The sequence below is a fragment of the Mustela lutreola genome, chromosome 5 (assembly GCF_030435805.1).
Source record: "Mustela lutreola isolate mMusLut2 chromosome 5, mMusLut2.pri, whole genome shotgun sequence".
In the NCBI taxonomy this organism is placed as follows: Eukaryota; Metazoa; Chordata; class Mammalia; order Carnivora; family Mustelidae; genus Mustela; species Mustela lutreola.
The window spans coordinates 166,744,999-166,771,559 of record NC_081294.1 but is presented as its reverse complement, the minus strand read 5'-3'; the positions used below and the strand labels follow the sequence as shown (position 1 = coordinate 166,771,559).

Here is a 26,561-nt window from a genome sequence, read left to right as displayed (position 1 = left end):
AGGCTCCCTGCTGAGCAGAGAGCCTGATGTGGGGCTCGATCCCAGGACCCTGGGATCATGACCTGAGCTGAAGGCAGAGGCTTTAACCCACTGAGCCACCCAGGTGCCCCCAAAAGTTATTCTTTTCTAATACAAATATTTAGTAGTGTAAATTTCCCCATAATTATTGCTTTAACTTTATCCTGCAAATTTTGATATGTTTTTATTTTAATTGTTGTTCAGTTTAAAATATTTACTGACTTCCCTTGAGACTTCTTTGATTTCTGTAGTTTTCAGAAGTGTGCTGTTTAATTTCCAAGTATTCTTTTTTTTTACTCTTATCTCTCTGTTATTGACTTCTAGTCCACTTCCATTCTGGTCAGAGAACATACTTTGTATTACTTCAATTTAATAATTTTTTAAGAAATTTCTTTTCTTAACTTCAATATGGTCTGTAGTTAAGTTACCATTACAACATGGTAAATGTTCCATGTATACTTGAAGAGAAGGTATATTCTGCTGTTGTTGGGTGGAATGCATTGCAAATGTCAGTTAGGTTATGCTGGTTAATGGGTTGGTTCTTCTATACTCCTGATGATCTTCTGTCTACTAGTTCTACCAGTTGTTGTGTGAAGAATGAAGTCTTTAGCTATAAATGTGGACTTTCTGTTTTTACTTGCAGTTCTGTCAGTTTTTGCTTTGCATATTTTGACTCTGTTGTTAAGGGCTTACTCATTCGGGATTATTACATATTCTTTATAAATTAACTCATTTGTCTTTATAATATTTCTGGTAATTTTCTTGGCTCAAAGATTTACTTTATTTTAATATTTAAAATAATATTATTTATTTTATTAATTATTTTAAGATTAAATTAAATTTACTTATTTTAATAATATTAATGTAATTTTAATAAAATATTAATATAAATATTCCAGCTTTGTTTTGATCAGTGTTTGCATTACATGTATTTTTTTCTTCTTTTATTTTTACCTATACATATATAAAGTGAGTTTCTTGTAGATTATGCAAAGTTGAGTAATTTTTTAAAATAAAAAATTGAAATTTTTAAAAATTTCAATGAGAATTTTAAAAAAGATTTTTAAAAATCTCTGTCAGAATCAGTGTGTTTACACTATTTTCATTTAATGCAATAATTGGTACATTTGGATTTAGGTTTACTATTTTATTATTTCTACTTTTTTCTCATTTTTTCTTTCTCCTTTTTCATCTTTTCTGCCTTTTTTGGATTACTTAGGAAGTTTTTAGTACTCCATTTTAATTTATCCATTGTGGTTCTGTTTCTAGTTTTGTGTGCCCACCATAGGGATTGTGTTAAACATAATCAATTCTCATGGCTTACTTAGAATCATTATTTTACTACTTCAGTTGGGATGTAGAACTTTTATCAATATATAGGTCCTTTTACCCTCCCACCATTATGCCATTATGTTATTAGTTGTTTTATGTATTATGTCTAACGTTGACAGCCTCACCAAACAACGCAATAATTCTTGCTTTCAATTGCCAAATATAGTCTGAAGAATTGTGCAGGAGAATAGTATGTTTTGTTTATGCAACATATTAGTCAGCTCAGGCTGCCATACAAGAGAAATTTATTTTCTCACAGTGCTGGAGGCTAGAAGCCCAAGATCAAGGTACCAGCTTTGGCATGTGCTGGTGAGACCTTCCTGTCTGGCTTGCAGATGGCTGTATCCTCACACATCATTTCCTCTGTGGGCCCATTGGAGATCAAGAGAATTCTCTAGTGTCTCTCTCTTATAAATTCCTATTGGATTAGGGTCCCACCCTTAGGACCTCTTTTAACCATAATTAACTCCCTAAATGCTCTATATCCAAAATTGGGAGTTAGGACTTCAACACACAGATCATGGGGGGTGGGGTTTGGGCAGACAATTCATTGTCATCCAAACATCTACCATTTATGTTGGTCTTCCTTCATTCCTGATGCTCTGAATCTTCCTTAAATGTCATTTCCCATAGAAATTCTTGTGGAGCAGATCTGCTGGCAGTGAACTTTCCTAGCTTCCCTTCATGCAGAAGGTCTTTATTTCATCTTCATTTCTGAAGGATAATTTTGCTGGATACAGAATTCTGGACCATTGATCCTTTCTTGTAGTGACTAATTTTCAATGAGAAAAATCACAGTAATTCAAATTGTCCCCCCACAAGTCATGTGTTTGTATTCTTTGGCTGTTTTCAAGAGTGTTTGTTGTTTATTTTCAATGGCTCTGAAATGGTGTATTTGGTCATGGATTTCTTTGTGTCCAAGATTTGCTGGGCTCTTATAATCTGGTTGATGTCTTTCACCAAATTTGAAAAAGTTTCAACCATCCTTCCTTTTTCTTTCTTTTTTTTTTTTTTTTGTAGAAACTTTAATTTATTTTTTGTTTTATTTAGTTGTTTGTCAGATAGAGAGAGAACAAGCAGGGGGAGGGACAGACAGAGGGAGAAGCAGGCTCCCTGCTGAGCCAGGAGCCCAATGCAAGACTTGATTCCAGGACCCTGAGATCATGACCTGAGCAGAGAAGGCAGACATTTAACCGACTGAGCCACCCAGGCATCCCTCAAGCATCATTTCTTGAAAATATTTTTAAACTACACTCCTCTGTCTTTCTAGGACTAGTGACATGAATTTTAGTCCTTGTAGTTTAATCCCGTAGGTTCCTGAGTCTCTGTCTAACAGGTCCCTTTCTTGCTCTTGCTTAGATTGGTTAATTTCTATTAATTTATTTATTAATTTTTTAAATTATTTATTAATTTATCTTCAAGTCCAGTCACTCTTCTGTTGTCTGGATTTTGCCACTGAGTGCTCGCTTTGGCAGCACATATACTAAAATTGGATTTTGCCACTGAGCTATTGAGTGAATTATTCCAGTTATTATATTTTTCTACTTATAAAAGGGTATCAGTTCTTTATATCTTTCCTTTCTTTGTTGAGAGTTTCTGTCTTTCCATCCCTTCCAGGAACATTAGCTTTTTGAATCATTTTTATAATAGCTGCTTGAAATTCTTTGTCAGATATTTCCAGCTGCTGTGTCATTTTGACATTGGTGTCTGTGAGTATTTTTCTTGCAGACATGTGAACTGAGAGTTTCCTGAGAGTTTCATGGGACTGTTTTGGATAGCATCCTGGATGTAATGAATACTATGTTTTGAAACTGTGGGTCTCCCTTACATCTAATGAGGAACATTGATTTTTTTAAAGCTGGAAATAAACTTTGCTGAGTTCCAGTGATGGGTTCCTGCCAGCCTTCCAGAGATTGTTTTGTTTCCAGAGTCTTTGCAGTACCATTTCAATCTGTCCTGAATGTGCCCACCTAGTATTTATTGTGGCTTTACCCAGTGGCCTGTACCCCAGTTGAGAGCTCGAGGTCTTTGGCCTGTTGATTGGGGTCAGATCCACTCACAAGTGGCTCAGGGGTGAGCCCTGGTGTTCCTTGACAACCTCATGTTCTGTGTTTTCTGTCATTGTCTTTAGCTTTTTGGTTGGAAAGGTAGGCATGTTGCTTTGGGACCTGCTTACCATGGCCCCCCTGCACCAGCAGGAGGATAGAAAAAGAAAGATCAGTGGGTCCTCCTTCAGTTGAAGAACAATGTTCTCTATCCTCAGTGTTCTGAATGTTTCTGATCTTGATGGGCGAGGATGTAAGAGCATGGAGAAAACATGGGGTGTCTTCAGTTACTCTGAGCATTTGGGGTTCTCTTCCCTATGCTCTAGGGGAGGGGGAGGGACCTAATTCTGGATATTGGGCTGCCCTGTGTGCAGGCAAGTGGGAGAAGGTGGACTCACTTTTGGTTTGGTGGACTTTGAATTCTGGTTTTTGTCCTCCTCAGTCCGCCTGCTGCTGCTTACTTTGAGAACCTTCAGATGAACTCCATAGCCCTGTGGCTGCATTTGGTGACTAAGACAGGGTGGACCAACCACAGGTGTTTTTGTAAAAATATGGGTTTTAATTTTTTGTACTTATGTAGATGGACCCAAAGTTTGGTGTTTCTAGTGTGGGACAAATCCTAAACATCCTTGTGGTGATATTTGTAACTCACTCAGGTCAATTTTGAAGGCAAACTACTGTATAGCTGGGGTCCTCATGGTGTTGGCTCAGTTGTGGGATCAGAGTGACCATGAAGGGCTCCACAGGCTTCTTCCTGGCACAGCCAGTGGCAGATCATCTCAAACACACACAGACAGGTGTACATGCATGCACACACACTTTTACATGGATTCACATTTAAACATATATGCTCACACCCAGACCTATAGACATATACACATTCATAGACATATACACACCCTTGCACACATTTCAAAACGCATACACACTCACAGACACACGTACACACAAACATATGTGCATGCACACTTAAAAACATATACTCTCAACAACACATGCATTAACATGCACACACACATGCACACACAAACATACATAATAATCCCCACATATATACACATAGACGTACACACATAGATTCATACACACACAGTGTGATCAGGAATGATTTTGTGCCATGCTTATCGAAGACACAATTTCCTTCACAGTTAGTCTGGGAGGATTCCTATGGAGTGAGCCTCAGAAATAACAGAGACCTGGTGTGACCCTAACTTGAGGATGCAGCTGAGTCTGGGGCCACAAAATGAGTGACAGGTGCCTCACTCTACAGTCTGAAAGGTGTATACCCACTGGCCATGGCTGAGAGTGATGGTCAGCTGTGTGGTTAGGTGCTCTCTGCCTTTACATGGTAGCATTTGTGAGGGCTCATCCGTTCTCAGAATTCTGGTAGTAGCCTCAGTGGATGTAAAAATGATTCCAGAAATAAGGCTGTTGTTGGCTGGGAGGGCAGATGTGGCAGGAGCTCAGATGGGCATCACATGCACAGGAAGCATGTGGATTCCACTGAACCCCTCTGGCCCCTGGAGACATTTTCCTGCAGAGATTTTGCTTCTGGGGGTGTCTGGGTCAAGCAGAGGTGGTGGCTAAAGGGATGGAGAGGGTGTATGAGTGTATGAAGTGGTACTTATGTGGGTGTAGGCTGAGAAACAGTGATATTGGTGAGTCTTACAAGCTTGGGTGAACACATAGACTGAGGGGCCACCATCTGAGACATGGCAGGAGGACAGGAGCAGATTTGCTGGGAGGAGTAGGTGATGAGCTAGCCTGGGATGTCCAGGAGGTGGTTGGCTATCTGGGCATGGTACTCAGTTGATGCTGGTCTGGGAAGGGAGACTCAGTGTTTGTTGGCATATTGGTGGTGGGAGGGACTGGGAAAAGAAGTGCTGTGGAAGGAGTGGATGATAATGGGACCTACCCCGGGGATCCTGGGAGAGCTGGGACCATATAAGGAGAGACCCAGAGGGGTGGGGGGAGAATCCAGTGACATGGAGGCTGACTGCAGTCCTGGCCAGCCACTGCACCGATTGTTGAAGACCACTGTCTTCCATCCAGCCACCTGCTCCAGGGGAAAGTCAGCCAGATGGGTGTTTTATCTTTTTTTCTCCATGAAAAATACATTTTTTTTTATGTTTTTTTTTTTTTTTAGACTTTAATTTTTTATTTTTTATAAACATATATTTTTATCCCCAGGGGTACAGGTCTGTGAATCACCAGGTTTACACACTTCACAGCACTCACCAAATCACATACATTTAAGACATAAAAATAGAACCATCTATACGTTGGGTTTGTGCCTTTTAAAAATATTAAAAATCCAATTAAAAATCTTGTAACTCAAGGATACTGCCCATTCTTGGTGATATCTCATAAAGAATTATCTTTGAAATGCAAGCTGGTACAGCCACTCTGGAAAGCAGCATGGAGGTTCCTCAAAAAGTTGAAAATAGAGCTACCCTACAAACCCAGAAATGGCACTACTGCGTATTTACCCCAAAGATACAAATGTAGTGATACGAAGGGGCATGTGCACCCGAATGTTTACAGCAGCAATGTTCACACTATCCAAACTATGGAAAGAGCCTAGATGTCCATCAATAGATGAATGGATAAAGAAGATGTGGTATATATGGAATATTATGTAGGCATCAGAAAATGAAATCTTGCCATTTGCAATGACATGGATGGAACTAGAGGGTATTATGCTAAGCAAAATAAGTCAATCAGGGAAAGACAGCTATCATATGATCTTACTTATATGAGGAATTTAAGGAACAAAACAGAGGATCATAGGGGAATAGAGGAAAATATAAAAGAAGATTAAATCAGAAAGGGAGACAAACCATAAGAGGGAGACTTTTAATCATAGGAAGCACACTGAGGGTTGCTGAAGGGGAGGTGGGTGGGAAAGTAGGGTAACTAGATAATGGACATTAAGGAGGGCACATGACATAATGAACACTGGGTATTATATAAGACTAATGAATAACTGACCTCTACCTCAGAAATTAATAATGTTATATGTTAATTAAATTTAAATTTAAAAGATGATTTTATTTATTATATTTTATTTAGAATATGTATATATATGAATTCTCCCTGAAAATACCTATGCTCTGATGGCCAAAAGCCAAGATTTCCATTGACTATTAGAAGGTTAGAGAGGAGTTCCTGAAGCAAAAAGTCCCTAGTAGATGAGATTGGAAAGTTAGCATTAAAAGCACCCCATCTGAATAAACCTAACCAAAGAGGTAAAGGATCTGTACTCGAGGAACTACAGAACACTCATGAGAGAAATTGAAGAAGACACAAAAAGATGGAAGACCATTCCATGCTCTTGGATTGGAAGAATAAACATTGTTAAAAAGTCTATACTGCCTAGAGCAATCTATACTTTTAATGCCATTCCAATAAAAATTCCACCGGTATTTTTCAAAGAGCTGGAGCAAATAACCCCCAAATTTGTATGGAATCAGAAGAGACCCCGAATTGCTAAGGAAATGTTGAAAAACAAAAATAAAACTGGGGGAATCATGTTACCTGATTTCAAGCTTTACTACAAAGCTGTGATCACCAAGACAGCATGGTACTGGCATAAAAACAGACACATAGACCAGTGGAACAGAGTAGAGCCCAGATATGGACCCTCAACTCTATGGTCAAATAATCTTTGACAAAACAGGAAAAAATATACAGTGGAAAAAAGTCTCTTCAATAAATGGTGCTGGGAAAACTGGACAGCTATATGTAGAAGAATGAAACACAACCATTCTCTTACACCATACACAAAGATAAACTCAAAATGGATAAAAGACCTCAACGTGAGACAGGAATCCATCAGAATCCTAGAGGAGAACATAGGCAGTAACCTCTTTGATATCAGCCACAGCAACTTCTTTCAAGTTATGTCTCCAAAGGCAAAGGAAACAAAAGCAAAAATAAACTTTGGGACTTCATCAAAATCAAAAGCTTCTGCACAGCAAAGGAAACAGTAAACAAAACAAAGAGACAACCCACGGAATGGGAGAAGATATTTGCAAATGACAGTATAGACTAAAGGTTGATATTCAGAATCTATAAAGAATTCCTCAAACTCAACACACACAAAACAGGCAATCATATCAAAAAATGGGCAGAAGATATGAACAGACACTTCTCCAATGAAGACATACAAATGGCTATCAGACACATGAAAAAATGTTCATCATCACTATCCTTCAGGGAGATTCAAATTAAAACCACATTGATATATCACCTTACACCAGTTAGAATGGCCAAAATTAGCAGGTCAGGAAACAACGTGTGTTGGAGGGGATGTGGAGAAAGGGGAACCCTGTTACACTGTTGGTGGGAATGCAAGTTGGTGCAGCCACTTTGGAGAACAGTGTGGAGATTCCTCAAGAAATTAAAAATAGAACTTCCCTATCACCCTGCCATTGCACTCCTGGGTATTTATCCCAAAGATACAGATGTAGTGAAAAGAAGGGCCATCTGTACCCCAATGTTTATAGCAGCAATGGCCATGGTCACCAAACTATGGAAAGAACCAAGATGCTCTTCAACGGATGAATGGATAAGGAAGATGTGGTCCATATACACTATGGAGTATTATGCCTCCATCAGAAAGGATGAATACCCAACTTTTGTAGCAACATGGATGGGACTCGAAGAGATTATGCTGAGCGCAATAAGTCAAGCAGAGAGAGTCAATTATCATATGGTTTCACTTATTTGTAGAGCATAACAAATAGCATGGAGGACAAGGGGAGTTAGAGAAGAGAAGGGAGTTGGGGGAAATTGGAAGTGGAGGTGAACCATGAGAGACTATGGACTCTGAAAAACAATCTGAGGGGTTTGAAGTGGTGGGGGGTGGGAGGTTGGGGGAACCAGGTGGTGGGTATTATAGAGGGCACAGATTGCATGGAGCACTGGGTGTGGTGCAAAAACAGTGAATACTGTTATGCTGAAAATTTTAAAAAAAATAACTATAAAACAAAGCACCCCATCTGGACTTCTCTAGTGTGAAAACTCTCCCACTGTGGACCTCTGAAACTGTGGGGCCGAATGTAACAAAGTCAGGTTAAGTTAATATCTGGACTGGAAAGGAGAAAGAGGGACATTTCCAGGTGCTAGAAAAGAGGAGGCACTGGGAAATGAAAGCAGTGGATGATGGCTTGGTGCACTGTTGCTACTGTGGGGGCCTTTGGGTCCCAGGGACCTGGGTCAGACTTACACCACCAGCTTGCCAATATGCATGAGAACAAATAGGAAGTTAAGCAGAGATCAGCATACAGTGATGGAAACCTTCTAGAACCACATCATTAAGGAAAAGATGGACCAGAAAAGCAATCTCCTGCGTCTCAGGGAGGTCACAGGGCACTTGTATTTCTGCTTCGGCTTAGATGGGAAAAGCTCCCCTAAGAAATGGAAGCCTATTTTTCACTTGGGAATGAGATTTCAAATTATAATGCTAAGAAACCCAGACTGAGAAGTGGTTAACTTCTAGTATAGAAGGTTTACTAGTGGGGCTCCAGGCCAGTGGCACTCCTGGGATGCCTGGCAACAGTGACCATCAGGAGGATTACCCCACTGCCAAAGTCACACTTAATAATACTACTGGCTGAGGAAACCATATCAGATTCACAGTAAAATACATCTAAACACTGGAGGAATAATCCTATATTGAAGGGAGTTGGAAGTCACAGAAAAGATGAGGGCTAGACCACCCAGGGACCTCAGATGATGTAACAGTATACTTAAAATGAGTAATATGAGAGATTTGATAAAGTAAGAAAAAAGTTAAGTAGGAAGCAGAAGAACAGGCAGGTTCAAAGAATAAACAAATGAAGCTTCATGAATGGGAAACACATTTATAATGAACAATTTAGTGGAGTGGTAAATAGCAAATTAGACATAGCTGAAGACAAAATCACTGAACTGAAAGATAGATTTGAGGAAGTTATTCAGAGGGAAGCACAGAGATTTAAAAAAATAAGAGAAGGGCAGAGGTAGAGAAGAGAAACTGTAGGCCACAGGTGTGTCCAAAGGATTTTTAGAGAGGCTGGAGAGAATGAGAAGAAAAAAATATGATGGAAATCACACAGAGAAATTTTAGCAGGGGTTGAAGATGTGAATCCTAAGCTTCAGGACTCCTAAGTGATCATGGGAAATGTAGGAAAAATAAATCCACAGCTAGACACATCACAGTGAACCACAGAAGAGTAAAGATTAATGGGAAGACACTAATCCTTCCACAGATTTGTCCACAGCAATGAAGAGCACAAAGAAGGCATCATCTCCAATGTACTGGGTGAATATGACTGTCAACCAGAATTCTGTATCCAGCTAAACTATCATTCAAAAGTTTGAGTGAAATAAAGATGTTTTCAGGAGGTAAATGGAGAGAACTTACCATTAACAAAACCCTGCTGGAAAAAAATTGTTGATGGTTATATGTCAAAAGGAAGAATGTAATATGATCCAGAGAAGTAAGCTAATAAAAACCTTGTCCAATCCCCAAGCCAGGGGTTTCATTATATGGATGGTGGCTGGATTACTAGAAATGACAGACTGAATCAGGAGTCATTGTGTCTGTGTTCTTGTGACTTGGACATCACCCACTGTTGGTGACAGTGAACAATAAATTCTCCCTGAAAATATCTGTGGTTTGATGTGCAGGTATGCCTCCATTTGTTAGGATAATTATGGGATCACAGATGTTAAATGCCAAATACTGAATCATAACACATACCTACCTGGAAATTATTTGACCTGGAGTCTTCAGATTATGAAAACTAACCTGTTCTTGCTTTATGTGTTTTCTGAGTGTGGGGTTTTCTGTGTAGAGGGAGCCAGGAACAGGGCAGGCTTGTGGCCAAGCCATCCTGGTTTTGAGATCCAGAGGGTGGGCCTTCATTCAGCTCTAGATATTTGATTGTCCCTCTCTGTCTCCAGAACCTGCATTAGTGTTTGCCAAGGACCAGCCAGCATTCAGGGAGGTGCAGGCCAAGGCAGGGTCCAGTGCCACCCTGAGCTGTGAGGTGGCCCAGGACAAGACAGAGGTGACGTGGTACAAGGATGGGAAGAAGCTGAGTGCAAGCTCCAACATGCACGTGGAAGCCAAGGGCTGCAGCAGGCGGCTGGTGGTGCAGCAGGCAGGGAAGGTGGATGCCGGGGAGTACAGCTGCGAGGCAGGGGGCCAGAAGGTGTCCTTCCACCTGGATGTCACAGGTCAGTTCTTTTGGTTAAACTCTAGTCTTGATTGAGGGTGGTGGTGGGATAAGCATAGAGTCCAGAAAGACTCTGGAGCTCTTTCCATTAAACTTAACTTTTCACATGTCCCTCCTTTGGCCTCCGATTCTCATACATGTGGCTGAGCCAATAGAAATTGGATAGGAAGGTGTACATGGAAAGGTTTGCTAATTCCTGTGAACCATGACTGGTGTTCCAGGGATGATACCCACCTGGGACAGCCAACGTGGAGCAGCAGTAGAATGTATGGCCCCCACCTGGGACAGCCCACATAGAGTAGTAATAGAATGTGTGGTCCCCACCAGGGACAGCACATGTGGAGTAGTAATAGAATGTGTGGTCCCCACCTGGGACAGCCAACGTGGAGCAGTGATAGAATGTGTGGTCCCCACCTGGAGAAACTGGGCAGAACAATGGTAAATGTTTAGTACTCACCTGGAACAGCCACATGGAGCAGTGGTCATATATGGTTCCCACTTGGAACAGCCCATAGGAGATGTGGTAGAGTTAGGGACCCCATGGAACAGTCCACATTGAGGAAAGGGAGAATTTAGGCTCTTCACTCCTTCATGCAACATAGAGCTGGGACAGTTCATGAGGACCAGTGGTAGAATGTATGGTCCCCACCTGAACAAGCCCTCACACAGTAGTGACAGAATGGGTACATAAATTGTGTTACTTATTGCTGAGAAGGCTATAGGGCTTCTCCAGATGACACAACTGAGGTAGAGCTGACACAGGAGAAGTTTCCATTCCCTCTGCTTCCTGGTTCAGTACTTCTTAACCCAGTGCTGCCTTCCTAACAGACATGATATCTTCAATCATGTGCGTCCCTCTGTGTCCCCAGAGCCCTCCGTGGTGTTTGCCAAGGAGCAGCCAGCACGCAGTGAAGTGCAGGCCAAGGCAGGGTCCAGTGCCACCCTGAGCTGTGAGGTGGCCCAGGCCCAGACAGAGGTGACGTGGTACAAGGACGGGAAGAAGCTGAGTGCGAGCTCCAACGTGCACGTGGAGGCCAAGGGCTGCAGCAGGCGGCTGGTGGTGCAGCAGGTGGGGAAGGCAAATGCTGGGGAGTACAGCTGCGAGGCCGGGGGCCAGAAGGTGTCCTTCTGCCTGGACGTCACAGGTGGGTTCCTTGAGGTCTTTCTTATGCTCCTTAGAGCACAGTAGTTATCCAGAGTGGGGGTGCATGCACATGATGTCTCCTGTCCTGTTTGGTCACAAAGCTTCCCAAGCAGCAGCCAGCAGGTATGAATTACATGACAATGATTGTATTTTATCAGTGTTTCTTGTCTTTTCACTTGGGCAAACATTGCAACAACCTCAGAGGAGGAGTTCTGATTATTCCCATTTTATTTTATTTTATTTTATTTTATTTCTTTACGATTTTATTTATTTATTTAACAGAGAGAGACCACAAGTAGGCAGAGAGGCAGGCAGAGAGAGAGAGAGAGAGAGAGAGGCAATATCCCTGCTGAGCAGAGATCCTGATGCAGGGCTCGATCATAAGACTCCAGGATCATAACCTGAGCCAAAGGCAGATACTTAACCCACTGAGCCACCCACGCACCCCAATTATTTGCATTTTAATATGAGGCTAAGAAAAATCTATAAGTTGCCAAAATTCACACAGCCAGAAAACCACAGAGCCAGGGTTTGGACCCCATATTCTGAGATTATTTGTTTACCTGTTCTACCTGAAGAACTCTGTCATCAGTAGTTATTTTAGCTGGTCTTCTCAGGCTCTATTTTTTTTTTTTTCTTATATGGAAACATATTTATTTTATTTTTTAATTCTGAGGGTATTTTCTCTGGGAATCACATTACATTTTAATAGAGCTTTTTTTGTAATTTGTAAATACAATTTTGTAATTTGTAAATACAATTGACTTTTGAACAGCATCAGTTTGAACTCCACAAGTCCACTTGTATGTGGATTTTTAAAATAAATACAGTACAGTATGGTAAATGTGCTTTCTCTTTCTTACAATTTTCTTAGTAACATTCTCTTGCCTGTAACCGACTTCACTGAAGAATTTTGTCTGTAATACATAACACATATAGCAAATTGTGTATTGGTCAAGTTTGTATCATCAGCAAGGCTTCTAGTCAACAGTAAGCTATCAGTAGTTACATTCTGGGGGAGTCAAATTATACACAGGTTTTTGATTGCACGAGACTTCATCACCCCAACCCCTATGTTGTTTTAACATTTTGAAGATATCATTCCATTGTCTTCTGAGTCCCATATTTTCTTCTAAAACATCAACTGTCAGTTCTGTTATGTTGCTTCAAAGACTTTTTTTTCTTTTCCTTTTTCTTTTCTTCCCCTCCCCCCCTCCCTCCCTTCCTCCCTTCCTTCCTTCCTTCCTTCCTTCCTTCCTTCCTTCCTTCCTTCCTTCCTTTCTCCTGTTGCTTTTAAGATACTATGTTTGGTTTTAGTTTTCAGCGGTTTTACTTTGATGAATCTAGGTGTGGTTTCCTTTTTATTCGTCCTGGTTGGAGCCACAGGTCATCTTGGGTGTGTGGGTTTATGTTCTCCTCAACCATAGGCTACCCTTGGCCTATATCTGTTCTGTCCCATCTCTCTCCTCTGTCCCAAGTTCTGTTACATTTTATTTAACCATTTTGCGTTTCCCCACATGTCTCATATGCATCTTTCTTTCTGCCTCTTAATTATTTTTCTCTCTCTCCTTTATTCTGTGTTTTCTTTCACCTGCCTTAAAATTCCCTAATATTCTGTTCTACTTAGAGTATGTCTGACTCACTTATATACTGTGTTGACTATTTTCAAGTGCTATAATTTCCATCTCATTGATTTCTTATAGATTCCAGACTCTGTAGTAAATTTCTTATGTTTGATGTATTTTTAAGAAAGATTTTATTTATTTATTTTACAGAGAGAGATTACAAGTAGACAGAGAGGCAGGCAGAGAGAGAGGGGGAAGCAGGCTCCCTGCTGAGCAGAGAGCCCAATGCGGGGCTTGATCCCAGGACCCTGGGATCATGACCTGAGCTGAAGGCAGAGGCTTCAACCCACTGAGCCACCCAGGCGCCCCTGTTTGATCTATTTTTAAAGTTTCATTTTAAAACAGTATTAATAATGGATATATCCCAGTCTGAAAAAGCATAATAACCCATCACCTGATATTGTCCTTTTTTTGGTTTTCTATTTACTCCTTTCCTTGACACACAAGCAACATTTCCACTGACTGTCAGACATTGCTTGAGAAAACTTGTTGGGTATAGATCATGCTATCTTATTCCAGAAAGAGGGTTGTTCCTTCCTATGATAGTGGAGAGAAGGCAGCCAAACTTCAGCTCATTCCATGACCATGCTGGCTCGGGGCCCCCTTGCAGTTTTGATCAGGGCCTTCCGTCTCTGGTGGGCCCCAATTCTGGGCATGGTCTTCCCTAAATTCCTGCAGATGCTTAGGTGTGGGTGAGGCCCCTTTCCCAGCAGATGCTCAGTGCTAATCTTCCCTGGAATGCAAGGTGCCAGAGTGTGCTGTCTGCTCTGGAGCTCAGAGGTTTTCTGTGGGGCTTCATAGTCTCCTGTGTCCAGCAGCTTCAGAACTCATGAGACCCTTGAGGGGAACATGGCTGAGTGGCATCTCAATTCTACATGGTCCCTCTTCCCAGGAGACCTGGATCCTCCTCTAACTGCACGTACTGGTGGTCTGTGCACGTACTGGTGGTCTCCCTGTTTTTTGGGGAGCTGTGCCGTGCCTGCATTGTCATTATCATGTCCTGCCCAGACACAGCAGTGTCCCTAGGGGACAAACAAGGGCCAGTGGGACCCCACATCCTTGAGTGGCTCCCTTAGACCATCCCCAATGACTCCACAGCATCCCTACAGAAGAGCCTGGCCCTGGACTCCCCTCTATTAGAATGTCTGCCCTATGCTTGAATCAAAGCTGTCTGTCTTGTGTCATTCATCATTCCTCGGAGAGGTCTGCCCTGGCCCCAGAGCCTAAGGGACCCATCCATCCCTTCTCTCATATGTGTGGCATTGTTTAACTACACCCAAGCATGGCATCACTGCCGTCATGACTAATGTGCTTGTCTGTCTCCCTCAGTAGATTGGGTACAGACTGTCATGTTTCTAGCCACTACCATGGTGCCTGGTGCCTGCATGCTGTGAGCCAGTGTTCACTTGGGTTGTGCCAGTGATTGTGTGCATGGCCGGTTGCTTTCACAGCATGGACTCTCTGAGATTCTGTGTGTATGCACTTGAGTTTACTGGGAGTCATGCAGTTTTAGAAAAGAGGCAATCTCAGGTGTTGGCAAGGATGTGAGGAGTTGGAACTCTCACACACTGCTGATAGAAGTGTAAATTGGTACAACCATTTCTGAAATCACTTTGGAAATATCTTTTAAAGCCAGTGTATCTTACACCATAAGCTACACCGATAGGATGTGGTGTGTGGTGGGCATACCGTGTGCTGGGGGTATAGGAGTGAATAGGCCCACCTCCCCACAAGGGCTGGTGTCACCTGGGATGGATACATCTAAATGTACACTCCGGCCCCAGGTCAGGAGGCATATGTTTGCAGACACTCTCCAACAGCCTGCTGGACACATGATGGCATTTGCTTCAAGTAGGAAATTAACTGAACTCTGAAGCTTTCCTCCCTGTGACCTAAGTGGTACCAGCTCTGTGTCTCTTTTTTTTTTTTTTTTAAGATTTTATTTATTTATTTGACAGAGAGAAATCACAAGTAGATGGAGAGGCAGGCAGAGAGAGAGAGGGAAGCAGGCTCCCTGCTGAGCAGAGAGCCCAATGCGGGACTCGATCCCAGGACCCTGAGATCATGACCTGAGCCGAAGGCAGCGGCTTAACCCACTGAGCCACCCAGGCGCCCCCCAGCTCTGTGTCTCTTAACATATATATCTGTCTGTCCCCAGAGCCCTCTGTGGCATTTGCCAAGGAGCAGCCAGCACGCAGTGAGGTGCAGACCAAGGCGGGGACCAGTGCCACACTGAGCTGTGAGGTGGCCCGGGACAAGACGGAGGTGACATGGTACAAGGACGGAAAGAAGCTGAATGCGAGCTCCAAAATATGCATGGAGGCTAAGGGTTGCAAGAGGCAGCTGGTGGTGCAACAGGCGGGGAAAGCAGATGCTGGGGAGTACATCTGTGAGGCTGGGGGCCAGAAGCTGTCCTTCCACCTGGATGTTGCAGGTCAGTTCTTCTGGGACTATCATAGCCTTGTGTAGAGGTGATGGGATTGGCTAACTGCCCCAGCCAACCCTGGTGCTCTTCCCACCGGATCTCATGTCACAGCCCATACTCTCAATTCCCTTACTCATGGCTGGGCTAAGGTGGTACTGTGCTGGAGGGGTGCGGGCAGAAGGGAGAGTATGCTCCCAGAAATCCAAGTGGTGTTCCCACATAGTAATGGCAATCGTAACTTGTTTGCTGAGAACCTCCAGGGTGTTCTTTGGTGCCTGGGACTCTGCTGTACCTTGCACTTGGAGTCTGAGACTAGGCATTTCTCACCCACCCATTATATGTGAATTTGCCACTGCTGAAGATCCTGGCCACTCCAAGACGCCCTCACCTAGCTACACGCTGGGCCACACGAGGGAGAGATGCTTGCATTTCACTAAATCAGGAGATGGGAGAGTTTCTGCCAGCTGATCCTACTTGGATTTATGTCAAGACAGAACTATGGACTATGGGTTTTCGGTGTACTAGAACACATTTTCCTCCTTGCACATGGGAATGAAGGTTCCCTGTGCCCTTGTGTGTAGCAGAATCCAGAGCTCTGGTCTGTTGCAATCTGTGCACAAAGTATGGCAAGAGCAGAGGGCTGGGAGATACCTGGTAGGCGCATGTGAGGTCAGGATTCTCTTTCTGAAGCAAATCTTGCTTCTCCCCTCTAAGAATTTTGGTTCAGAATTCCCCCTGGAGTCTGTCGCAGGTTTAAAAATGGAGAGGAATGAATGGATTATTCTGCACCCACTTGCTTTGTTAAAGATGAGGTCCTCTGTAGCAGCCTCTGTATGATAAGGCAGTATTTCACACCATTGTCTGGAGACTTGTGTGTCTGTCCCATTCTGGCTGGTTCATAGTGAAGGCTGAGATCCATTTTCTTGTTGTGCTGAGTCTTAATGGCCAATCAAGATGGTCTGCAGCCCCACACTGGCTTCTAGGGGCCACCACCCGACCATTTGCTATTCCTTTTTAAAAAAATTTATTTATTTATTTTCAGCATAACAGTATTCATTATTTTTTTGCCACACCCAGTGCTCCATGCAGTCCGTGCCCTCTATAATACTCACCACCTGGTACCCCAACCTCCCACACCCCCCGCCACTTCAAACCCCTCAGATTGTTTTTCAGAGTCCATAGTCTCTCATGATTCACCTCCCCTTCCAATTTACCCCAACTCCCTTCTCCTCTCTAACACCCCTTGTCCTCCATGATATTTGTTATGCTCCACAAATAAGTGAAACCATATGATAATTGACTCTCTCTGCTTGACTTATTGCGCTCAGCATAATCTCTTCCAGTCCCGTCCATGTTGCTACAAAAGTTGGGTATTCATCCTTTCTGATGGAGGCATAATACTCCATAGTGTATATGGACCACATTTCCCTTATCCATTCGTCCGTTGAAGGGCATCTTGGTTCTTTCCATAGTTTGGCGACCGTGGCCATTGCTGCTATAAACATTGGGGTACAGATGGCCCTTCTTTTCACGACATCTGTATCTTTGGGTTAAATATCTAGGAGTGTAATTGCAGGGTCATAGGGAAGTTCTCTTTTTAATTTCTTGAGGAATCTCCACACTGTTCTCCAAAGTGGCTGTACCAACTTGCATTCCCACCAACAGTGGAAGAGGGTTCCCCTTTCTCCACATCCCCTCCAACACATGTTGTTTCCTGTCTTGTTAATTTTGGCCATTCTAACTGGTGTAAGGTGATATCTCAATGTGGTTTTAATTTTAATCTCCCTGATGGCTAGTGGTGATGAACATTTTTTCATGTGTCTGATAGCCATTTGTATGTCTTCATTGGAGAAGTGTCTGTTCATATCTTCTGCCCATTTTTTGATATGATTGCCTGTTTTGTGTGTGTTGAGTTTGAGGAGTTCATTATAGATCCTGGATATCAACCTTTTGTCTGTACTATCATTTGCAAATATCTTCTCCCATTCTGTGGGTTGCCTCTTTGGTTTTTTTTTTTTTTTTTTTTTTTGACTATTTCCTTTGCTGGGCATAAGCTTTTGTTTTTGATGAAGTCCCAAAAGTTTATTTTCACTTTTGTTTCCTTTGTTTTTGGAGACGTATCTTGAAAGAAGTTGCTGTAGCTGATATCGAAGAGGTTACTGCCTATGTTCTCCTCTAGGATTCTGATGGATTCCTGTCTCACGTTGAAGCCTTTTATCCATTTTGAGTTTATCTTTGTGTATGGTGTAAGAAAATGGTAGAACCATTTGCTATTCTTTCTGTCATATGTGGGTGTGTGCAGATACCAAAACACTGACTGTGTATTTTTTAAAAATGTTATTTTCAAGAGAATATGACAAATTATTTTATGGTAATAAACATGAAAATATTTGGCAAATCAACCAAATACTTGGAAAATTGTGTAAAAAGTGACACAAGAAGATTTCAACACTTCAAATAGTCCTAGAGACTTGTATTTATTTATTTTATATATATATATATATGTATATTTATTTATGTTAGTCACTGTATAGTCATTAGTTTTTGGTGCAGTCTTCCAAGATTCATTGTTCATGCACCATGCCCAGTGCTCCATGCAATATGTGCTCTCCACAATACCCACCACCAGGCTCAGCCATCCCCACACGCCCCTCCCCTCCAAAACCCTCAGTTTGTTTCTCAGAGTCCACAGTCTCTCACAGTTCATCTCCCTCTCTGATTCCATCCCCCCTTCACTTTTCCTTTCCTTCTCCTAATGTCCTCCATGCTATTCCTATGTTCTACAAGTAAGTGAAACCATATGATAAAATCATATGACTCTCTCTGCTTGACTTATTTCACTCAGCATAATCTCCTCCAATCCCATCCATGGTGAAACAAAAGTTGGGTATTCATCCTTTCTGAGGGAGGCATAATACTCCATAGTATATATGGACCATATCTTCTTTATCCATTCTTCCATTGAAGGGCATCTTGGTTCTTTCCACAGTTTGGCCACTGTGAATGAATTGCTTTAATGAACATTGAGGTACAGGTGACCCTTCTTTTCACTACAACTGTATCTTTGGGGTAAATATCCAATAGTGCAATTGCTGGGTCACAGGGTAACTCTATTTTTAATTTTTTGAGAATCTCCACACTGTTTTCCAAAGTGGCTGCACCAACTTGCATTCCCACAGACAGTGCAGGTGGGTTCCCCTTTCTCCACATCCTTTCCAACATTTGTTGTTTCCTGCCTTGTTAACTTTGGCCATTCTAACTGGTGTAAGTTAGAATCTCAGTGTGGTTTTGATTTGAATTTCCCTGATGGCTAATGATGATAAACATTTTTTCAAGTGTCTGCTACCCATTTGTTTGTCTTCATTGGGAAAGTGTCTGTTCATGTCTTCTGCTCATTTTTTTTATGTGATTATCTGTTTTTTGAGTGTTGAGTTTGAAGAGGTCTTTATAGACCTCTGGATATCAGCCCTTTGTCTGTAGTGTCATTTGCAAGTATCTTCTCCCATTCCGTGGGTTGTCTCTTTGTTTTGTTAACAGTTTCCTTTGCTGTGCAGAAGTTTTTGATCTTGATGAAGTCACAAAAGTTCATTTTTGCTTTTGTTTCCTTTAACTTTGAATACATATCTTGAAAGAAGTTGCTGTGGCTGATGTCCTCTAGGATTTTGATGGATTCCTTTCTCACATTGAGGTTTTCATCCATTAGAGTTTATCTTTCTGCATGGTGAAAGAGAATGGTTGACACAAGAAGATTTCAGGACCTCAAATAATCCTAAAGCCTTTTATTTATTTATTTAGAGATTTTGTTTATTTTCCAGACAGAGAGAGAGAGAGAGAGAGAGAGAGCATACAAGCACAAAGGGGAGTGGCAGGAAGAGGGAGAAGAGGCTCCCTAGTGAGCAAGGAGCCTGGTGCCGGACTTGATCCCAGCACCCTGGGATCATGACCTGAGCCAAAGGCAGATGTTTAACTTACTGAGCCAACCAGAAATCCTGCCCTAGAGCCTTTTATTTTTTTAATTTTTTATTTTTTTAAATTTTTGATAAACATACAATGTGTTTTTATCCCCGGGGTACAGGTCTGTGACTCGCCAGGTTTACACATTTCACAGCACTCATCATAGCACATACCCTCCCCAATGTCCATATCCCCACCACCCTCTCCCATCCCCACTCCTCCCAGCAACCCTCAGTCTTTTTTTTGAGATTAAGTCTTTTGATGGATTCCTTTCTCACATTGAGGTCCTTCATCCATTTTGAGTCTATTTTCATGTGTGGTGTAAGGAAGTGGCCCAATTTCATTTTTCTGCATGTGGCTGTCCAATTTTCCCAGCACGATTTGTTGAAGAGACTGTCTTTTTTCCATTGGACATTCTTTCCTGCTTTGTTGAAGACTAGTTGACCATAGAGTTGAGGGTCTATTTCTGGACTCTCTATTCTGTTCCATTGATCTATGTGTCCATTTTTTTGCCAGTACCATACTGTCTTGATGATGACAGCTTTGTAATAGAGCTTGAAGTCTGGAATTGTGATGCCACCAACTTTGGCTTTCTTTTTCAATATTCCTTTGGCTATTTGAGGTCTTTTCTGGTTCCATATAAATTTTAAGATTATTTGTTCTATTTCTTTGAAAAATATGGATGTCATTTTGATAAGAATTGCATTAAATGTGTAAATTGCCCTAGAGCTTTTTAAACAAACAGAGATATAATGAATAATCTTGTACCACATGTACTTTCTAACTGGTAAATTATGTGAAATGTTCTTAAAGGAAATTATTGCATAATCATGGACATTTTTCTTTTCCCCCCTTTTAAAAAAGATGTATTTAATTATGAGAGAGAGAGAGAGGTGCATGGAGCGGGGGGGCAGAAGGATAGAAAGATAAACAGACTACCTATGTAGTGGGGAGCCTGATATGGGGCTCAATCCCAGAACCCTGAGATCATGACTTGAGCCAAAACAAGAGTCAGATGCTAACTGACTGAGCCACCCAGGTGCCCCTATTCCTGGAGAATTTCCTGGAGAATAGAAAAGAGAGATGTTTCTGATTTACTTTAGAGAGACAATGTAATGCTGATAACCAAAATCTGACAAGGAAAGTATAAAAAATTCAAATCACAGGTCAGTCTGTTATGGATTTTTGAAGTAAAAATCTTAAACAAAACATTATGAAAATAAGTCAGCAATATATTTAAAAGATAATACACCATATTGAAGGCCATAGTCCAGGAATGCAAGACTATTTAAACATAGGAAAGATTATCAAATTAATATAATGCATGACATTAGAGACTGATTTAAAGAAATGAAGTGATTACCTCCATAAATGCAGAATAAAGTGATAAAATTTAACTATATATATAATATATACATATCATATATATAATATATCTCCTAAAAACAAGCATGGAAAAGACAAGTAATACTGTTGAAAACTGGGCAAAAGTCTTGAGCCAAAGAGCAAACATTAATGACCAAAAACATTGGAAAAGATCATTCACTCTGTGAATCCTTAGGACCAGGCAGGGGATGGCCCTGGGAGGTATAGCTCTACTCCCCCAAGGTGGCCAACAGTTGACAAGACACAGCAGGTGACTGTGGAGGTACAACTCCACTCCCCCAAGGTGGCCAACAGTTGACAACACACAACAGGGACTGTCCTGCACTGTGGACAAGATGCTCTCTACATATTCATGTGCAAGGCTGAATCATCTGAGAAGGTTGAGGTGTGCCTGCATTGTGACCCCACAGCAACTCTCCTAGGGGAGTGTGTGCACAGGGAGACCTTTTGGTCTCCCCACCTGGAACAGCCCAGGTGGAGCAGTGGTAAAATGTATAGATAAATTGTGTTCATCTTTTCTAGGAAGGTGGTAAATCTTCTTTTGGTCACACAACTGGTGCAGAGCATGGAGATGACTGCCCTACCACATGTTTAGTCCTTTCTCTAGTGCTGCATGTTGAATTAGATGATGTGTTTGACCCTGTGTGTCTCTCCCTGTCCCCAGAGCCTCCAGCTGTGTTTGCCAGGGAGCAGCCAGCACGCAGGGAGGTGCAGGCCAAGGCGGGGGCCAGCGCCACCCTGAGCTGTGAGGTGGCCCATGCACAGACGGAGGTGACATGGTACAAGGACGGGAAGAAGCTGAGTGCGAGCTCCAACGTGCACATGGAGGCCAAGGGCTGCAGCAGGCGGCTGGTGGTGCAGCAGGCGGGGAAGGCGGACGCCGGGGAGTACAGCTGCGAGGCTGGGGGCCAGAAGGTGTCCTTCCGCCTGGATGTCACAGGTCAGCGTTTGGGTTAAAACTCTAGCCTTGATCAAGGGTGATAGAATGTATGGTCCCTACCTGGGGCAGTCCACATGGGGCAGTGATAGAATGTGTGGACCCCACCTGGGACAGTCACATGGAGCAGTGATAGGATGTACTGTCCCCACCTGGGACAGCCACGTGGAACAGTGGGAGAATGTACGGTCCCACCTGGGACGGTCCACATGGAGCAGTGAGAGAATGTGTGGTTTACTCCCGGGACAGCCCAAGTGGAGCAGTGATAGAATGTGTGGTTCCTACCTGGGACAGTCCACGTGGTGCAGAGATTGAATATAATGTCCTCACCTGGGATAGCCACGTGGAGCAGTGAGAGATTGTGTGGTCCCCATCTGGGACAGCCCGCTTGGAGCAGTGATAGAATATATGGTCCCCAGCTGGGAGAGCCCACGTGAGGCAGTGGGTAATGTACGGTCCCTACCTGGGACAGCCCATGTAAAGCAGCGATAGAATGTGTAGTCCCCACCTGGGACAGCCATGTGAACCAGTGAGAGAATGTGTGGTCCCCAACTGGGACAGCCCACATGGAGCAGTGATAGAATGCATGATCCCACCTGGGACAGCCAAGTAGAGCAGTGACAGGATGTGTTGTTACACCTAGGACAGTCCTCGAGGAGCAGTGAGAGCATGTATGGTCCCCATTTGGGACAACCCATGTGGAGTAGTGATAGAATGTGTGGTCCCCACCTGGGACAGCCACATAGAACAGTGATGGAATGTGTGATCCCCACCTAGGACAGCCACGTGGAGCAGTGATAGAATGTGTGGTCTCCACCTGGCATAGTCCATATGGACAGAGATAGAATATGTGGTCCCCAAGTGGGACAGTCCATGTTGAGCAGAGATAGAATGTGTGGTCCCACCTGGAACAGCCCACGTGGGGCAGTGATAGAATATGTTCCCCAAGTGGGACATCCCACATGAAACAGTGGTAGAATATATGGTCCCCAGCTGGGATAGTCCACGTGGAACAGTGATAGGATGTATGTTCTCCTATCCACACTGCTGGTGGATGGGGTAATTAGATTTTTTTACTTAGTGTCAAGAAGGCTATGGGGCTTTTCCAGACCATACAGCTGATGCAGAGCCTGGAAACGTTTCCAGTTCTCCTCCCTCCAAGTTTAGTCCTTCTTCCCCCAGTGCTGCCTTCCTAAGGCACATGGTATCTTCCATCATGTGCATCTCTCTCTGTCCCCAGAACCCTCTGTGGTGTTTGCCAAGGAGCAGCCAGCACGCAGTGAAGTGCAGGCCAAGGCAGGGTCCAGTGCCACCCTGAGCTGTGAGGTGGCCCAGGCCCAGACAGAGGTGACGTGGTACAAGGACGGGAAGAAGCTGAGTGCGAGCTCCAACGTGCACATGGAGGCCAAGGGTCGCAACAGACGGCTGGTGGTGCAGCAGGCAGGGAAGATGGACGCTGGGGAGTATAGCTGCGAGGCTGGGGGCCAGAAGGTGTCCTTCCGCTTGGACGTCACAGGTCAGTTCTTTGGGTAGTGAATTAGCCTTGTTTGAGAACATGGGACTGATTTTTGAACCCAGATTATCCTTAGTATTAAGGATAGTATCACCATCACCATCACCTCCCATGTCACATTCTCCCACCTTCCTATTTTCATTCCCATGACAGGGTCAAGAGTGGCTTGACTGGATGGGTGTGTAAGAAGGAGGGGGACCACTTGTGTCCACCTTCAGTGGTGTTTAGCACATTGATAACTTCTATGTTCTATGTTCCTCAAACCTGCCCAGTTTCTTCGTGGCCTGGAACTCTGCTTGGCATTTAGGTCTGAAGGAGCATAGGTGCTTCTCACCTGGGAATATGTAAATTTCCTTCTATTGGATCCTCTGGCAGATACCAGGTTCGCTCCCTCAGAACCACAGGCAGGTTATCACCAGCCAGATGTTTGGATCCCATTGATCAAGGATAAATGGGAAATTTCAACTACCCATCTGTACTTGTAAATATCTCAGACTGACTTTGGATTATCCACGTTTTAGATGTTCTGTGAATCTCTTCCTTCCTTTCGCATGGATAGAGAAGCTCTTTCTGCTTTTTCTGAGACATCTAGATCCATTCCACACTGTGATGTCCGTACAAAGTATACAAAAGTAGAGATGGGTAGATACACACCTGTGACACGTACCTCTAGGTACAGGATATTCCTTTTAAAGCATATCTTTTGTATTCAGTTAAACAATTCTTTGTCAGAATTCCTTTGGAGTCTGATATATAAATTTTGAAATAGAGAGGAACAAAAACTTAAGCCATGTCAGCACACATTGCTAAAGATGAATTACTATTATGGCAGCCTGACTGGTGGACCAGTATTTATTTGGTAGCATTACCTAATGGTTGGTGTCTATTTGTGCCTCCTTGGCTGGCTGATAGAGAAGGTTGAGAAATATATTCATTTTCTTTTATTAAGAGAGTCTTAGCATTCAATAAGGGTCCCACATTTGACCCGGAGGTGCCACCACAGAACAGTGTGGTATCCTATCTGTACTTAGTGGTTTGCAGGTGTGTATAGATAGCAAAAATCATGCTAGTTATCTTTGTGAAACATTATATGAAGAGAACTTGAAAGATTGTTTCATGGTAAGAATTTGGAAGTTTTAAAATTTAATAGGAAGCTAACATATCAATGCTGACATAAGGAGGCATAGAAAACTCAAATAGTCCTATAAATTTTAAAGAAATGGAACAAGTAATAAAAAAATATTTTCAGGGCACCTGTAGGCCAGTTGGTGAAGAATCTGACTCTTGATTTCGGCTCAGGTCATGATGTCAGGGTTGTGAGATCAAGCCCTGTATTGGGCTCTGTGGAGCTTGCTCAAGATTCTCCCTGTTCTTCTAAATTTGGTGCTCCCTTCTCTCTCCCTCTCCAAAAAAATAAAATAAATGTTTTCATAGAGAACAGTCTGAGCCAAGTGGATCTGCTGGTTAGTTTTACCAAATATTCCTGAAAAGGCATTATTCCATTTTCATGAAGGTTCTTCTAGAGAATAAAAAAAAGATGTATAGTCTCCAACTCATTTTATGTAGATGTAGATAGCATAATATTAATGTTGAAATCTTATGAAGGAAATATATGGAAAATTATAGGCCAATACCTTATGAATATCAAGGCTAAACTCTTAAACAAGATATCAGCCAACCAAGTTGGACAACATATGAAGGGAACAATATAGTATGATGGAAGTTGTAGTACAAGAGTGTCTGGTTGCTTTAACATTAGAAACTTAAAAAAGCAGAAGAATGCATGATATTAACATCCTAAAAGAGAAAAAGTTGGTTATCTTAATAAATGCTGAATAAAACTATTTGGTGAAATTTAATTAACATTATCCTGTAATACAAAATTATTAACTAACTATAAAAAAAGGGGTTAGTTAGCATCACTCTTAACAATTAGCCAAAACATGGAAAGAATGAAAATGAACTTTTGGAACTTCATCAAGATCAAAAGCTTCTGCACAGCAAAGGAAACAGTCAACAAGACAAAGAGGCAACCCACAGAAGATAATTGCCAGTGACACTACAGACAAAGGGTTGGTATCCAAGATCTATAAAGACCTCCTCAAACTCAACACTCAAAAAACAGTTAATCACATCAAGAAATGGGCAGAAGAGATTTGGAGAAGACACTTCTCCAAAGAAGACATACAAATGGCTAACAGACACATGAAAAAATGTTCATCGTATCTAACCATCAGGGAAATTCAAATCAAAACCACATTGAGATACCACCTTACACCAGTTTGAATGGCTAAAATTAACAAGACAGGAAACAACATGTGTTGGAGAGGATGTGGAGAAAGGGGAACCCTGTTACACTGTTGGTGGGAATGCAAGTTGGTGCAGCCACTTTGGAAAACAGTGTGGAGATTCCTCAAAAAATTAAAAATAGAACTTCCCTATGACCCTGCAATTGCACTCCTGGGTATTTACCACAAAGATACAGATGTAGTGAAAAGAAGGGCCATCTCTACCCCAGTGTTCATAGCAACAATGGCCACAGTTGCCAAACTGTGAAAGGAACCAAGATGCCCTTCAACGGATGAATGGATAAGGAAGATGTGGTCCATATACACTATGGAGTATTATACCTCCATCAGAAAGGATGAATACCCAAGTTTTGTATCAACATGGATGGGACTGGAAGAGATTATGCTGAGTGCAGTAAGTCAAGCAGAGAGAGTCAATTATCATATGGTTTCACTTATTTGCAGAGCATAAGGAATAACACAGAGGACATGGGAGATGGAGAGGAAAAGTGAGTTGGGGGAAATTGGAGGGGGAGATGAACCATGAGAGACTGTGGACTCTGAGAAACAAATTGAGGGTTTTGGAAGGGAGGGGGGAAGGGGTTGGGTGAGTCTGGTGAGTATTGTGGAGGGCATGTATTGCATGGAGCATGGGGTGTGGTACATAA

At 42.5% G+C, this 26,561-nt stretch overlaps 1 protein-coding gene across 1 annotated transcript in view; it reads left to right on the top strand.

Annotated features, from left to right (window-relative positions):
* OBSCN (obscurin, cytoskeletal calmodulin and titin-interacting RhoGEF) overlaps nt 1-26,561 on the top strand; it is a 138,618-nt gene that overhangs the window by 15,969 nt on the left and 96,088 nt on the right. Inside the window, 5 exon segments of the mRNA XM_059176109.1 lie at nt 10,347-10,622; nt 11,491-11,766; nt 15,549-15,824; nt 21,820-22,095; nt 23,333-23,608. Coding sequence (XP_059032092.1) covers nt 10,347-10,622; nt 11,491-11,766; nt 15,549-15,824; nt 21,820-22,095; nt 23,333-23,608 — 1,380 coding nt within the window.